This window comes from Pongo pygmaeus, chromosome 2 (assembly GCF_028885625.2).
Source record: "Pongo pygmaeus isolate AG05252 chromosome 2, NHGRI_mPonPyg2-v2.0_pri, whole genome shotgun sequence".
Taxonomy (NCBI): Eukaryota; Metazoa; Chordata; class Mammalia; order Primates; family Hominidae; genus Pongo; species Pongo pygmaeus.
In genome coordinates this window covers 17,985,494-17,997,894 of record NC_085930.1, presented here as the reverse complement: position 1 = coordinate 17,997,894, position 12,401 = coordinate 17,985,494, and the positions used below count along the sequence as shown (strand labels likewise).

The window sequence follows — 12,401 nt, the reverse complement described above, 5'->3', positions numbered from 1 at the left end:
AGTTGGAGAAAAACAATTCAAAAACATTGTGTACCAGTTTAAAATGTTAATCTGAGTATGTGTAAAATTCAATGTTTAATATCAATTTGATGGACTTAGCTGCCTATAATTTATCATTTTTTCTTAATGGACACAGCCTATAATTTATCCTTTTTTCTTAATGGACCAAGAATATAAACCATCGTATAGAGAAATAGAATAGTACTTAGGAGACTGATGAATAAGGTGGCATAACAATATGTGACTGAGGGTATAATATTTTAAACGTCACCTTTCTTTCTTCCCTTCTCCCCACCACTATTCCTAAAAATGGCTGCATGACCTCGTGTCAGGTATTAGAGTACTGCTCAAAATGTATTACTTTAGAACATGTTATCAGTATTATAACTATTTCTGTCAAAAGTATCTTTGCAAATTTGAGGAGCTGTTTCCCCTCTTCCCCCAACTCTATTTACCTTTAATGACAGAATTCACTTTCCTAGTCCACCATTACTTCTCCATCCATGCTCCCAGACTGAAGTAGGTCAAGAAGAACACACAACCTGCAAATTGGGGCAAGGGATTAACAGGTCCCTTAGCATCAGTTTTTAGATATATTCCAATTTACAAATCCAGAAAATCATTCAATACACCAACATCTGTACAAAGCTCATCTTTCTGGAGATCTTTCTAGACTTCTGTAGAGAAGTCTTACAGCACATACTTTATCCTTTAGTAAGAAAATAAGTGATCTTATGCAGCAGTGTGTCTGCATTTGAATGAGGATGAGGGATTATAAATACTCTTTTATTAATATATTTTTAATAAAGATCAATATCAACTCTCATTACGTCCTACCACAGTGGTATATTTATATATATAGGCTTAAATGCTTTTTGTCACAAAAGAGTTTTAGTTTTGTTTCCCTGTAATTAGTTCTAAAGACATGATGTTGATTTACATAAAATAAGTTGTAATTTTAATACGAATTTTTAAAAATTGGGAATGATTATCTTATCTAACTGCAGATATCAGCCCACCAGCACAAGGAGTGGACCACAGGCAAGTGCAGAAAGAACTAGGAGATGTCCTTGTCCGTCTTCATAATCCAGTTGTACTGACCCCCACCACTGTTCAGGTCACGTGGACGGTAAGTTTTCAAAGGCAAATATTTATAGTAATCTCTTCTCTTTAGGGAAAGCAAAACAGGAAAAATGCAAATGAACAAAAAATGATAATAAAAATTCTCGCCATTTAAAATCAAGGTGTAATCGATGACAGTAAAGAAAATCAACAAATTAAAAAGTTACTAGAATAAACATAGTAAGAATAGATTGATTATTATATAAACATGGCATATTCTGTCTTCTGAATTTTCTAACAGCTTTCTTGTGATATAATTAGCATACCATAAAGTGAACAACTTCATGATTTTTAGTGTATTTAAAGTTTTAAAATTATCACCAAAATCTAATTTTAGAAAATTTCATCATCCCCAAATGAAATCCTGTGCCTGTTAACATTGATTCTCTCATTTCCCCTACCGTAGCCCTGTGTAACACTAATCTACTCTATGTTTTTGTAGATTTGCCTATTCTGGACCTTTCATATGAGTACAATTGTGCAATATATGGTCTTTTGTGTCTAGCTTCTTTCACTCTGCATAATGTTTTTGAGATTTATCCATGTTGGAGCGTGTATCAGGACTTTGTTTCTTGTTGTTATCAAATAGTATTCCATTTTATGGATACTTCACATTCTGTTTATTCCTTCTTCAATTGATGGATGTTCGGGTTGTTTCCAGTTTTGTCTATTATGAATAATGCTGCTATGAACATTTGAGTACAAGTCTTTGGGTGGACACATGTTTTCATTTATCTTGGTATAAACCTACAAATTGTTCAGTAATATTGGTAACTCTCCATTTAATATTTTGATGAACTGCCAAAATGCTTTCCAAAGTGGCTATAGCATTTTCTATTCTCACTAGCGATGTTTCAGTGTTCCAGATTCTCTCAAATCCTTGCCATTTTGTTCTCACATCCTTGCCAACACTTATTATTATCTGCCATTTGGATTATACCCATTCTGGTGGGTATGTAGTGGTATATAATTGTGGTTTCGATTTGCATTTCTTTAATGACTAATCATATTCATCTTCTCATATCCTAATTGAACTTTTTTTTAAGAGAAATGTCTATTGAAACTCTTTGTCCATTTTTGGACAAAGAGTTTGTCTTCTTATAGACTTACAAGTGTTTATACACTCTATTTTGTTTGTCTTCTTATTATAGACTTGTAAGTGTTTATATAGTCTAGATACAAATGCCTTATCGGATACATAATTTGCAAACATTTTATCCCAGTTTGGTTACTGTAGCCCTGTTATGTAGTTTAAAGTTGAGTGGCATGAAGCCTCCTTCTTCCTTCTTTTTTGCTTAGGATTGCCTTAGCTATTCAGGCTTTTTTTGTTATTGTTCCATATTGTTACTCCTTAAAGCAAACTACATAATCAGTCAAATTATTGGTTTATGAGTACAAAATTGGGTTAGTCTTATTTTAAAAATAAGACTAAGTTTATAATGTTTTAAGAGTAATTATGATTATTTAGGATTACACTTTCTTATTCCAGTTTTGACATAATTTTGCATAGATTTATTCCATTTTCTGCATATATTGGTTTCTAGTCTTCTGTTCCTATGAAGGGAACACAATTACGTTATCATTTTTACAGTGGCACAGTAGGGGGTATTATCTGCCATGCCTTTTCTATCTTTCAGTACCCTTGAGTAGATACAAAACTAACAAAGCCAAAGGAACTTTGTATTTTTCACAGCATAGTATTTTTCCTTTTTCTCAATTGTAAAAAGTCTCTGTTCTGTTGAAAGTTATAAGGGGGATTCTTTTAAGCTGCATCTAAATGTGGGAATTCTTTGGGTAAGAATCAAAGTCATTATGTTGATGAAGTTAATCACTTTAAAGTCACTTAGTTTCAAGACTAAATAGCATTAGATCAATATTGCATGACAGTAGACTGGGAGTTCTTCCAGGAGGGGGATGTTGTCTATTCATCTCTGTACCCCAAGAAGCTATCATTACTAGTTTGCACATCTATCCCCGTCATGGGCTGTAACTTCTGTGAGACTACAGCCAATTTCTTTCATTTCTGTTTTTTTCAGAGCAGAGTGTCTATTATGAAGTACTCTTTTAATAACTGTTTGTTGAATGATCAAATCAGTTGTTTTCATACATTTTACACTTTTTTTAATAAAAGAAAGAATTCAGTTAATATCACAGCATATTGTTCTCCATGACTTTGTAGTTGCACATGACATAAATATGCACTTGAAAGAGGTAAATTAAGTGAAATAAAGTCAGACTGGGGTGTGTCCAGTGGTCAAATAATTTGTGTAACTCTTTTATTAATGTAATATTTTCAATTTACTAAATGCATATGTTATTTAAATTATCAAAATGTTAGCATTTGCTTTACAGAAGTGTTGGGGTTGAAGGGAGAAATAATTCCCCACCATGTGATTAGGTTTTGGGCCAGCTGAGGAAGTTTCCCAGTGGTTGGTAGGATTAATGACCAAAGGCACAAGACATAACTACTGGAGAGACCACTGGCTGTCCCCCTCCTCACCAGGCTAAACTTGAAACAACAATGGTTAGCAACAACTGCTTTCTAAAATGGCTGCTTTTAGAATGAGTGTGGGCAAAAATGATAAGAAACCTGCTGTTCCATAAAGAAAAATAGCAATAAGTCACTTACCGAAAAATGATTATTCTAGCTTTACTTTTTGTCTTTGTTTTGTTCAAGGACAAAAAGAATTACATACTCTTTGCCCATTAAGCATTATTCCACAGAGATTGAAAAGAGTGCTTCGACAAACTAGAATTTCAGAAGTCTGCTAAAACCAGATCAGACCCTTAGCAGCTAAACCCATCAAAGAAAATTCACTTTGAATTTTTGCTTTATATCAAGTTGTTATGTTGTTTTGTTTTGTAAATGGAAAAGGTAAATATGAAGCATCACGCTTAAACAGTTTAACTAGATTGCTGATTTTAGGGCCACATATAAGCCCTCTTCTTTTTTAGCCTGTTGCTTCCTTAACAATTATGCTTTATCATTGTGCATCTCTAAAGCCAGCAAAATGCTTTCACTTATATCAGTCATTTGATTGTTTCTGTGCCCTTGAGATATAGGTATTATGTGAGCAAATTAAGTAAACTGAGGTTCAGAAAGTTTAAGAGGTTGAAGTCTAATTCAAGTTGAGGCTTATGGCTGGAAGCCTGAAGTTCTCGTAATCATTTTACTTTTTCCTTAAGACAACTCTCTTTTTATTCATGTTTCAGAAAATACTATTTAAAAAAATATATAAACCCATGAATCTGTGGTCAGACTCTGATTGTAATCAACTCTAAAAGAAAATCCTCTTTCTTATAATCAGAACGTTAATAAAACTCGTAACAAACATATGGCCTAACTTGAAAATGACCACCTGTCAAAATGAGCTCCAAAATTTAGTAGGGTAGAACACACATCCAGTAAAAATCTCACCTATTTTTTTTTAAAGTAAATGTTCAGTGTTTTCATTTCTGCTTCCACCTGTAACAACAAATTTCCTCCTGAAAAAAAAAATGCATTGCCACTGCACACAAGTTAAACGATTTAACTATTAAGAAGCCCCATACGATATACTGGCTGACGATAGTGTACACTGAAGTGTGCAAAACAATGTTTTGTAGTGAACATTAGCTTCATAAAGTCCCTAAAACACTTAATTAATGAAAACCAAACATGGATAAAACCAATTTACCCTGATTTACAGACTCCCTTCATCTGGAAACAGCTGCTTAATGTTCTTCTTAAAAACACAGCTTGCTTCTTTCAGTATTAACAAGCTATTATTGTGAGTTATGCCTTTCTTTCAGTATATAAATTCACTTAAAGCAAATGCAGAGAAGTTTATAAAATGCAAACTTAATGTTGTTTTAACATATACTGCAAGGGTTTTTTTGAACACTGACAGTTTTTATGAAAGTCATCTCTCTTTGGCTCTCATAAATTTAACTTTTCGCCTCTTGGTTGCCTTATTTCATAGTGTCAGAAAAACTCCTGCTTTTCAAAGAATGTGTCCAGTGATAGAAACGTAAACAGGTAGCATGAATGAGGACTTGCCGATCACCAGCTTCCATGTTACACCTGGGCTCACTTTTTTTTTTATCTGACCTCATACAAGTGTAGCACTAACTTCAGAAAGTCTTTGAGGGTGAGAAAGCTTTCAGGTGGGTGAAGGAATTCATTCTTGTTGAGACTTATCTGGGAAACTGGAATTAGCCATACATAGAAACACACACACACACTTAATTGAGGGAGTTTTCTCGTTTGGACATTCTAAGTATTTCCTTTTGTTCCACTGTATTTTTATTGAGGCTCTGCATTTTTAACTTTCTAAAGCCAATATTTTTAGCTAATATTCATTTGCTGCCCTCAATTAAAAATAAGTAAAACAATACTGCAACTAAAGAAGAGATGTTAGTAGTTAATACATGAAAGAATACGTTTTGTTTATAACCTGCTGACAAATTCAACATTTCAACAAATGTGGAAACAAATTTCAAATGCTGAACAAATTTCAAATTTCTTGGACAAAGAAATTTGTTTAAAGCTGAAATTAATAACCATCTCCATTATTCTCTTTTTTATTTCCTCTTTCTCTACAAACTTCCTGAAATGAGGTTATTCCATTTCTTTTCCATTAATCTTTACACTTTATTTGATAGTGAAGTATGTCAAATTTAAGCCTTGTTAGACTATAGCTATTAAACTATGATAAGGGATATTAGTTGGAACATGCTATCATAGTATGTGTTTAAATCAAGTGTTTCTAAAAACATGACAAAGTATTAAAAGATGCTTAATTTTTAAAACTAATTTTTAAAATCCATAGTTGTTTTCTCCCTGAAAATGAAACAACCATAAAACCCTGGTAAATATTTTAAAATAAATGTGTACAGAGAAGAATATATTTCATTTTTTAATCTTGCATTTTTATATATTTGATTTTTAGGTGATTGTCAAAACACTTTTTAAAACAAAACAAAAACACTTTTTAAAAGTTCTATTTGGTATGAGTTTAATCCTAGATTGTTAATTAAAATAGCTTCTTACTGTACCTTAAATAAATGAAGATATCAAAAAGTTGTCAAATTTTGTCAAGAATGGGACAATTGAAGAGTCAGAAGTTGGTAAATTAGTAAAAGTTTTTCATTTAATATTTGGTAATGGGTATAAACGTTCATATGCTTTTAAAACAAATGCTCTAGCTCTACAACTTTAATCTGCATTGTATGCTTTTTCCAGCCACAGGGACTTTATACATGATGTCCTCATATTTGTTTTCCTGGGTAAATCCTGCTCTTCTTGCCTATCTAGCACTTAACAAATTCTTCGGGGAAGCTTTGTCTCTGCTTCCCAACTCAGTCACCTTTCTCTCCACTCCACTATAGGCTTTCCTAGCTCCTGGCACTTCTCCTTCTTAACATTTGTTTATGCTTTTTTTTTATGATTGTAACTTGACCATGGTTCAGTCGTTATTAGACCACTCCTACCTTCTACCTGGACTCTATATTCTCACCTCAGCTCATGAGGGCAGGGGCTGACTCTGTTTTCATTGTCCATTTTACCCCCAGAGCTCAGCAGAATTTCTGGCACCTATGAGTAGGAACCCAAAACCTGTGTTTTGATTGAGTGATGATGTTAGTGAATAGACAAAGGATGAGATTGGAAATCCCTGACAAAGGGCATATTACATATAAAGCCACATAAAAGGGAATTGTTGGATGCAGAAAAAGGGTAAGCAGAGGAGATACAAAGCTAGAGGTATTGGCAGGTCTGGCCTTTGAGAGGCCCTTGTGCTAATCCAAGGAATGTTAATTAATTAGGTTGGTATCTTAGATACTGTGAGGTATTTTAAACAGGAGAGAGAGTTCTTCCAATCTTCATTTTGGAAACAATCTTGGGAGCAATCTGAACTCTAAAAGGATAGAAGTTATTAGAAGCAGAGAGATTAGCTAGAAAGCCATGACGTCACTCAGTTGACAGTTATGAGGACAGAAATACGGACAAATGAAAAGAGGACAAATTCATTGTGATGTCTAAAATACTTTCCTTTAGTTTCAAATGCCCTTAACTATGTTTTTCAGGTTGATCGCCAACCCCAGTTTATCCAAGGCTACCGAGTGATGTATCGTCAGACTTCAGGTCTGCAGGCGACATCTTCGTGGCAGAATTTAGATGCCAAAATCCCGACTGAACGGAGTGCTGTCTTAGTCAACCTGAAGAAGGGGGTGACTTATGAAATTAAAGTACGGCCATATTTTAATGAGTTCCAAGGAATGGATAGTGAATCTAAAACGGTTCGTACTACTGAAGAAGGTCAGTATTCAGATTTTGAATATAAATCCAACATGATGACACTAATTTCTGTTACAGTACCTATTTGTTATCTTCCTTAGAAGAATGGAAAGATATCACCTAAAAGTAAATTGAGGAAGTGTCGTTTTCTCCTTTTATTCTGAGAATTCTATAGAATGTGACAAGCAGAAAAAAGGACACTAATGTAATTTGAATTTTTCTTAAGTAACCATTTGCACCAAATCTTACGTTTTTAAGTTCACTTGAATTGGATTATTAAATATTCCCCTATATTTTGTGTAGATTTAGTTCATTTGGATCATGGAAAACAGATGACTGGAAATTTGAGAACACAGGCTGTTCATTGTGACTACTCTTTTTTTGTTATAGTTAAGTGTGACATTTTCTTTTATTAGCCACTTTTTCCTGTGGGCACTGCCAGTCAAACCCATGTTTCTAATCAGGAAGGGCACTTGAGTATTTCCAGTAGCTTTCTTCTTAGTGAAGTTCCCTCATTCTCCCCACTTTGGACCATTTCTTACCTAAAGGTATGTTAAAGTCAATCTGTGATGAACACAAGCTTTCCACCAGTTCATTTAGTAGTATCTCTTTCACCAAACAAGAGGCTTATAATAAATGTTGTCATTAAAGTTAAAAAAAAGGAGATGCCAAATGAAATAAATCCCTCCATTCTGCTTTTGTATTAATTTTGTGCTCACAACTCTTGTAAAAAGCCCTTTCTCTAAACATATTTCATACAAAATAAGAGAAGCCTTAAAAAAATGTATATAGGTTGCCCACGTTAACATCTGTGTGCTTGACCAAAGAGTTCTTAAATTATGCATTTCTTACACAACATGGTAAAAATGTCATCTTCCCATTGTTTTGCAGTGTGATACACTGGCAGGGCAAAAATGCATATTTAAAAAGGCACCATTAATCTATTTTTAGGATATGTTGAAAAGTTACCAGTAATTATAATAGTATCTTTTCTTCTTGCCAACATGTTTAAAAATAATAATCATTATCATCATATCTTTATTCATCATTAAATTTCACTCTGTGTTGCAAATTGGTGGTGTTAATGAGTGGAGCAGGTCCCCTTAACACAGAATGCCCTCTTTGAAGCCTATTTCCAAAATCCATTTCACTGCAGTTAGACTTTTCCTCTGGATTAGACATTTGTCCCTGTTGGGTATACATTCATCCCCAATTTCTGTGGCTATGTGACGGTAACAAATGGAACTCAGCTGGGCTGTGTCTGGGAATGATGAGCAGCGATTTGGGTTCTTTCACATCTGTAGAAAGAAGCTGAGTCCTGGAATAATTGACCTGTCAGGAAGCAGGCACGGTGTTCTCGCTGAGCCAGCAGCAAGGTGAATGAGAAACCCATTCTGAAAGTCTTATTTTTCAATGCAGTCTGCTTAATAACTACAAGGCTCATAGACAAGTGGTCGGATTTATGTCGTCATGCCATATTTTGGAGCAATATTGTCACAAAGAGGAATAGGAAAGAGCAGTACTGTGTTAACATGTTGCTGTGTGTGTCCTATATCTCAATGCAAATATGGCTATACCTAAGTGAAATATGTCATGACATATTTACAAAACATGGGATATCTGCTGTCAGGCTTTTAAAATATATTTTAGGATATTTAGGATAGTTTCAAAAAACTAAACTGTGTACAGCTACGCAAGCATTGATGATTCTATATAAAAAGCCATTAATGCCACCAAATTATTTGATATTTTAAACTGTCAAGAAGTATGTTATGTAATACTATGATTTTAACTACCCCCACCTTTGGTTTTAATTCAAAGACTCACTGAGAATAAATAACTTTTTCCATAAAGTTATTATTTCTTAGTTCTCAGGGACATTAAAAGAGAGATGCGGCAGTCTAAAATCAGGAAGAGCTTCTCTCTTGCCTTTTCTCAGTATGGTTGTAATTAGTTATAGGAGAAATTACAAAGGCAGAGAATTATTGTAGGAAATCAAAATCTTCCCGTTTCACATTTGACCCAACATGAACTGTTTTCATTTTTATCATCGGAGTCCCTTGCCCATCCATATAATATAAGTTTTCATTCTTAATTTGCGGGTCAATTTATAGCAGTCAATTATATTTCCCAGTATGGGAAGAAAAAGAAGTTTTTTCTGTGTTGATGACATTTATAGTTATGTTTCTGTTTTTATTTAGTAAGCACAAGCTAAAAGCATACCAAAAAAGCTGTCAATAATGCCACCGTTCAGAAATAACATGTGATAAATACTGGAATATGTCCTCTCAGAATAATTTTGGTTAGAAGAAGTTATGGTTGTTTTTAGAAAGACAGCCTATTGGAGTAGAGTTCTAAAATCAGACATACACCGGCTCAAATTCTGACTTGCTGTTTGACTCTCCTAAGTCTCTTACGGTAACCTTCTGTTTCCTCATCTGTAAAACCGAGATAAGAGTTGTTTCTACCTCCTGAGGTTAATGCGAGAATTAAACCTGACACTTAGCTCTGTGCGGGGTGCATAGAAAACACTTATTAGAATGTTAGCTGCTAAATTTATTATTGAGAGCATATTACAAAAGCTGTTGCATTTGCTTTAAATCTAGATATTGTATTTAAAGAATATTTCTCAAAAAAACTGTCACTTTTGAACACCGTGTGCATTCAGAACTCCTGGAAGCCAGAGCCTCCTGCATCTTGTCTTTATACTCATATTCTGGAAGTAGCACAAACGTGCACCAAGGCTTATAGTCTGCATTTATTCTAATTACTTCCTCTACAGCCCCAAGTGCCCCACCACAGTCTGTCACTGTACTGACAGTTGGAAGCTACAATAGCACAAGTATTAGTGTTTCCTGGGATCCTCCTCCTCCAGATCACCAGAATGGAATTATCCAAGAATACAAGGTAGGACCTGGGTGAAGAAGGACAGCTCTCATGTAAAGGTTCCCAGAGAAATCTCAGTGTCTCACGAATGAGACACATCTCTAAAGGTTCTCTTATTCAGTTTAAGCGTAAAGTTTTTATTTATATTTCTGTGTGACAGAGAATGAAACAAATGCATAGGTATTAAACCACATCAGTGAAATGGTTTTCTGTGTAGTGTGATTCTACAACCTCAAGGATTTAAAGAGATGGGACACAGAGTAGGTTGTGAAGCCTAGAAAATGAGTTTTATCTTTGTTATTAGAATTCTGCATAAGAAGCTTTAAGGCAGCTGTTTTTAAACCATGTTCTCAGAAAAAAAGATGCTTCGGGGGTTAAAGAGGTGGAGTGGGTTGTGGCAGCACCGACCCTCACTCTAGATGCTACTTTTGTCTATTTATTGAGGTTGTGTAGAATATTTCACCTGAAAAAAAGCCACTGAAACAACACATTTTACAAAATACTGACTTACAGAAAAAACAGTTGATTGTCTCATTTTTCAACTGATGAATTTTTGGCTGTTCAGAAACATATATCTATTGTTTCATTGCCATCATTTGGTGTTTAACGTAGAAAGTGTTTCTAAGTTTTCAAAATAAGATTCTGTTTGTGTTGTGATTAGACCCATGTGAATGAAAAACCCCTCATTAATCTTTGTAAAATTCAAAACTATAATTTATTAATAAATGATCTATTGGTATCATCTATTAATAAATATTTCTAGATTTCTGAAAATAGCATATTCTATACATCTAATATAATACAAAACTAGACACCCATTTCACCTAAAAAATTCAAAGTTGGTATTTAATATTAAGCTGAATAATTTTACTCAAAAGTTTGCAGATTAAATTTTATTTCTAAGGAAATATTAATTTTTACATAGAATTTTATTAAAGAATAACCTGCTAAAGCAAATGAATGGACTAAAGGTATAAGGATTTATTTTAAAATGATTTCTATCATGTAAAGACACATGCTTAAGAAACAAGAATAAATGCTTTTACAATACAATAATTATATAGATTCTAAGATTTTATAAGCATTAGGACATTATTTTAACAGAGTAACAAATTATCTACTCTGTGTGAGTTTGAGTGTGTGTGTGTGTGTTTTAATGAGGTTAGGAATTTATTTTTGTACCATTTGGCACTAAATATCCTAAATTTCCATGTAGTTAAATATTGTTACTTTTTTTTACAACATGATGAATTTTTTTTCCATAAGTTGTAAACGTTCTCACTCTCTAGAGACTTGTCATATTTTGGTTTCAAAGCACATATGTAGGTAAGAGCTAAATATTCCTTCACTAAGAACATAGATATCATATATCAATAAAAGAAACACATGATTCACAAGAATTATTTTTTACTGAAAAATTTTGGGAACTTACCTGCTCCAAAACAAATCATATGTTTTCCTACATATGTGTCTACCTGTAGATTTTAAAATATTGTATAATATGAATACAAATGTGGATACACAGCGGATTTCTTTTCATAACACATTTTATCAGAACAATTTCTATATCCAAGAAGATGCCCTAAAATTTGATTCCTACTTGAAATAAAAGCCTAACTTCCTTAACATCAATGTCTAAAGACTTGCCACCACTTTGTTCTCATGAATGTGTATGTGTGTGTAGATATGTGTTGATCAATATTAGATTTATTGCTGTCAACATAAATATTGACTTTAATTTCATTTTAGTCAATACCTACAACTTAGGTCAATTAATCTTGTTAACTACTTCTGTGTAAGTTAATATTTTCTTAAATGAAATATAAATTACTTAGATGTCTACGTATATACCTTAGGTTTTACAACTTATAATCACCATATTTTAGTGGATTATATGCACAATAAATCTTGATAAATAAAACAGAGGAAATTTTGTGTTTTAATCCATATGAAAATGCCATTTGCAACCAAAGACCACATACCAGAGATGTTAAAGAAATCACTGTGCTTTCTAAATTACTCACTATGAGCATTCAGTGCTGAGAATAAGATATAAATGAACATGGCATAGTTTCAGCTTCCCTTATTGTTCTTCCTTTAATACAGGTGCACGTGC

At 33.5% G+C, this 12,401-nt stretch overlaps 1 protein-coding gene across 21 annotated transcripts in view; it reads left to right on the top strand.

Moving 5' to 3' along the window:
• Positions 1-12,401, top strand: part of ROBO2 (roundabout guidance receptor 2) — a 608,922-nt gene that overhangs the window by 521,999 nt on the left and 74,522 nt on the right. For all 21 annotated transcript variants that reach the window (XM_054482584.2, XM_054482581.2, XM_054482583.2 and 18 more), the window contains 3 exons: positions 1,008-1,129; positions 7,189-7,420; positions 10,182-10,306. In XM_054482584.2, coding sequence (XP_054338559.1) covers positions 1,008-1,129; positions 7,189-7,420; positions 10,182-10,306 — 479 coding nt within the window. The remainder of the gene's footprint in view (positions 1-1,007; positions 1,130-7,188; positions 7,421-10,181; positions 10,307-12,401) is intronic.